Raw genomic sequence first — 4,960 nt, 5'->3', positions numbered from 1 at the left:
ACCGTCAATGTGGCCCGTTGAGGGTGGCCAATATGCTGAAGTGACCCTTGGTGAAATTGAGTTTGACACCCCTGATCTAGTACAATCCCAGCTTTTTTTTATCTTTTATGGTTGTCATTTATATAAATATATTTTAAAGTACTCATATCCTAGATTTTTACATTTTGACTGTCTTCTATTATGTTGATTTTTAGTGATGCATGGAGACACGTTTCTTTATATTTAGGTCGAGATAAATTATTATGTCAATATTTATAGTTACTGAACAGAAACTGTAAAATGCTCAAATCCATAGAGGCAAGTCAGGGCTTTACAAAACCAAAACCCAAAACCATAACTGGATTTCAGGAATCGTTTTATGCAATTTTCACACATGGTGGACAGAAAAACTGAAATTGGTAAGCTTTGAACAAGAGAAAAATGGCAAAAATAATAAATAAATAAAGCTTATGTGCAGATGTATAAAGGCTGCCGCTGCTATATCCAGGCCACCACCTGGTGGCGCCCCCAGATGAGGAGGGTTGTAGCGAAACTAACAGCAGCTTGTATTTAAGGTTGTTTTTTGTTTTTTCTTCCCCTTTAATAAAATATTATACATTGGTTTAGACAGTTTATGCTGACCTCACCATCTTGCTAAAGGGCAGCTAGCTAAAAACATTTAATAAATAAATCATAATGCTCTGGAGAAGAGTTGAGTAATGTGATGAATATTTGATAGAAGCTCACAGGGGCCTTCTCGGTGTTAGGAAGAGCTCAAATATTATCCAGCAAAGTTAAAATTAAAGTTGGATTCATTTATAGTCAGAAAGCGTTCTCACCGTGACGGGCTCTGGGGCTTGGGTGGAGTAATACTGACTCTGCAGAGGTGCATCCTGGGTCACTGGGACATTACCCGGGATCAACGGCTGTGACTGCACACACACACAAACACATCAATCAATACATTTCAGACGATCAAATCAAATCTGGGTTTCTATCTGACAACCTGACACAACTGTCTGGACGATAATCTTTGTCTTTACAGCGTTTGTGTGACTCACCCCCTTTTTAGAGCTGCTGGTCTTCTTGGGAGGAGGGGGCTTGTACTTGGGAGGACCGCTGAAACAAAAAAACACACAGCTGTCATGTTTAGTGAGTCGCACAAATGTGAGACACGCTGTATGCCGTGCCATCTGAAGGGAACAGATTTACACACACAAAAAAAAGAAAGAAAGAAAAAAGAAAGAGTGAAGCGAAGTGAAACGGAGTCGTCCACGCTCAGTCGGTCGCAGATACTCACTCTGAATTGAGTTTGTTTTTGCGTTTGCGGTACATGGCTATGCCTGTTCCGATGGCGGCCATGACCAGAACGACCCCGATGATGGCGCCGATGATGCTGCCCGTGGTGGCACCCTTCTGCGGGAGGCGAGTAGCTGCGGGAAATAAAGAACGGCGTGAAATTTAAAAGTGTTTGACGAAACAGCAACTTCTTACTCTGCAGCTCTGATAAGGGAGTGTTTCTGCAAAGGATAAACGGTACATCCTGCAGTAGCTTAGCATTTCTTCAAGACATAAGTTCTGCATTTATACTTTTGTATGATGTTTACTTACAAGTCAAGCGTGAGGTGAAATTAGTTTTATGTATAGAGAAAATATGGAAAACAATGGAGCCTGAATAAACTAGATTTTAAGCAGGAGTTTAAAGGGATAGAGTTTGTTTGTTTTTTTTCTTAAGTGGAGTTACGTAAGCTCTTCACCTTAAAAATAGATTTCTGTCTGAAATCTGTCTGGTTTGCTTAGGAAAATCCATTGACGTCAAACAGAAAATCAAGCCAAACTGTAGGGAAAAAGTAAGAGCCCCTAAAACGTCCAACTGGTCATTAAGTCATTTCAGTAATTAGTGTTTTTCTCCACTATGGAGGACAAAAAACACTGGTGGCTCGATGTTCTCCATCAGGATTTTCTACTGGACAGTAGAAATGGTTCCACCAAATACACCAGGTCTATCTGGGCTTTTAGCTTTATGCCACATAAAAAAGAGGATCACCCAAATATCTTCTCTCTCGCCAAGTTAAAAAAAAAAGCTACAACATGATAATCAACAGAAATAAACTTGATAGATAACACTGGAAGTAAAGTGGCTTTGATGCTTTTCTATGTTAAATAAAAACCTGCAGATGTACATTTCAGTTTGTGATTTTTGTTATTGTCTGAATATTTGCTAATCACTCCACATGAATATATTCAAGCGTTGTAACCATTTTCATGGTTTTCATGGCCACAGACGTATTAAAGGCTTGCAGACTGCTTCTACAAGCATTTGTGAAAGAATGGAGAGTTCAGCACGGTTCAATGATATGATGCTATATCATATCATTGATATATCTTCTGTACTTCTTTTAGTACAGAAGATACCGGAGAAATATCTTCTGTACTAAATATCCCACAGTTTTATGCAAAAGTGAAAGTGGTTGGGTACATGGATGAGCAGTTGCATAAAGTTCAGGGGTCAAACTCTCTACAGAGTAAATATACAGCGTCATGTGTCCTTCAGATTAGCATAAGAGGGAGTTTTATGAAAGAGGCTGTCATTTATCTGCAGTGAGCAGCTGAATGCAAGCCCCGACCTAAACTTGAAAAATTAATGTAATTTTTGGGATGAATTAACAGCTAGACGTTCAAGTACAACATCAGTGCCTGACCTCACAAATGCAACTCTGTATGAATGTGGAAATCTTCCTGTAAACAAACTACTGAACCACATGGAAAGTCTTTCCAGAGGGATTCAAGCTGCTGCAGCTGCAAAGGATGGGCAGATATATTAAATCCTTACAGGATGTCACTTAAACTGTGTTTGGTGAGTGAATATTTTATTTTATTTTATTTTGCAATACTGCGTATCTTGAGAATCTTTTGCTGCAAGTATTCAAGCTGCTACAAAGAAAGCACAAAATTACTAGAATTCGCCGTTTCTAACCGTTGTCAAGGTGAGGAAAAGAAAGCTAAAGGATCACATTAAAACAAGGTAAACATCAGAGCTGCACACCTCTTTCTGTTTCAATAATCATATATTGGCTCCAATTATTTGCATGACCTTTTCAAAACTCCAGGCTGCTCAGGTTGGAAGGCACTGATTTAACAACCATTAGTATTAATGAAATGTCATGTAGCACAAGGCAGGAAGATATCAGACGGTATTTCACTTCGCTATGAGTAGCTTAATAATACGAGGGAATAAAGAAAAAACACTCAGTGACAGAGTCGGGTGAAGAAATGAGTGTGTGTGTGTGAATCTGTGTGTGTGAATCTGTGTGCGTGAATCTGTGTGTGTGAATGTGTGCAACACTGCTGCTAAAGTACAAGAGGGGTCTTGATTAGAGTGTCGAGTCACAGGGGTGATTAAAAAGAACCAGAGGAATCACGCAGAGGCTCGACTAATGAACCATGTCCACACTGAGCATCAGCCGCTTTCAGACAGGCGCACACACACACACACAGAGAGGAAGAGAGACGAGGCGTGTTTACTGAAGGTGCAGCTCGACTCATTATCTTTGGTATTCCTGAGGGATTATGCTAATGAGGGGGAGGTAAAGGGCAGAGAGGATCTGAGGCTCATCTGATGAGAACAAACTCCTCGTCTTAGTAATTGGAGGGGTCATGATTGAGTGTCGTTAGCCTTCTAATTACGATTCTTTTCCAACAATAGACTACTTTGAACATCTCCTAAAATAATTTCCATTCTTTCACATGCACAGAAGCCGCTCTAATGATCCCGTCTTCTCGGAGTAGTCGTTACGTCTCGCTACATCACCTCCAAGACCGACCCAGCACGATCCCTGCTGCTCAGAACAAAGCTGTGGGCTTCCTCTCTCGTTCGGGCTTTATGTTCTAATTTATGAGAGCTGCGTTCAGAGGGGTTCGTCTGCACCATCAACACATCACGCTTTCCAAAATTTATCATCGCAATCCCACCTCTTTCGGGGAGAAGTCACAAAAATAATCACGAAGCTCCACACGTGTTAAATAAAACCGTCTCTACAGTCAGAGCTGGTCTTTTGATGAGGTGAACTGAGTTAATTGTGTTTTCATTTCTCGCCGCCAAACCCAAAAAGTGTGTAGTTTTCATCGTCAGCGTCACAAAGTGAGAATGCACTCGCTCACAAGAGGACACCTTTTATCAGCCAAATCAAACACTTGTGTGATTCACTTCAGATCTTCCAGAGCTCTTCTTTTTGATTCCTAATATTAGATTTAACAAATCTAATAAACTGCAGAATCACTTCTGCAAACATTTATCGTAATTAGAGGCTTAAAAATGGTCAGAAATTAAATGTGACCTTTGATCTAAACGTGTCCAAGCAGAAGCTGGAACATTAAAAAGAAGCTGTAGAAAAAAATTCTGTCCGACTTAAAGATAAATATTTTGAATTTAAAACAGAATGCAATGAAAAAAATGAGGCGTGAGAATATAAAGATGTTCTTTTGGATTTGAATAGAGATGAGCAGAGACTGATTTATTCAAAGAACAGAGAACGAAGCAGCTTAATGAGATTTTTAGTGATCCAACCTGACCAGATTCCCCACCGTCAGTCTCACTTTATTTTATTTTTCTCTTGTTACATCAGAAATCTGAAGAAATTAAAGACACGGGGGACCACGTCATCCAGACAGAGCCACCTTTGAGGCATGTTGGTGTAATTTGATCCAAATCCAGTCAAACACTTGATATTTGGAGTTCAAGAGTGGCTTTTAGACACAGCACCAATGATAAACATGCATCAGAAACCCTATCACTGCGTTCAATGCAACAGCAAAGTCACAAAAACTGTTTCAAGTTAATTTATTAAGTGTGAAAAACACCATAAGTGACATATTCACATATCACCTGATTGGCACCCATTCCTAGGAAATGTATTTGAAAAATACTTTTTACTTTTTAAGCACATGGGAGAATCTTTGATTAGTAATAAACTTCATATTG

At 39.6% G+C, this 4,960-nt stretch overlaps 1 protein-coding gene across 1 annotated transcript in view; it reads right to left on the bottom strand.

Annotated features, from left to right (window-relative positions):
- The window catches only part of LOC103136823 (nectin-2-like), a 90,511-nt gene that overhangs the window by 5,595 nt on the left and 79,956 nt on the right, over positions 1-4,960 (bottom strand). The window contains exons 8-10 of the mRNA XM_016670432.1: positions 1,280-1,412; positions 1,041-1,098; positions 819-911 (exon numbers count right to left, since the gene is read on the bottom strand). Coding sequence (XP_016525918.1) covers positions 819-911; positions 1,041-1,098; positions 1,280-1,412 — 284 coding nt within the window. The remainder of the gene's footprint in view (positions 1-818; positions 912-1,040; positions 1,099-1,279; positions 1,413-4,960) is intronic.

This window comes from Poecilia formosa, unplaced genomic scaffold, assembly GCF_000485575.1.
Source record: "Poecilia formosa unplaced genomic scaffold, Poecilia_formosa-5.1.2 Scaffold34, whole genome shotgun sequence".
NCBI lineage: Eukaryota > Metazoa > Chordata > Actinopteri > Cyprinodontiformes > Poeciliidae > Poecilia > Poecilia formosa.
This window is presented reverse-complemented; position numbering and strand designations above follow the sequence as displayed.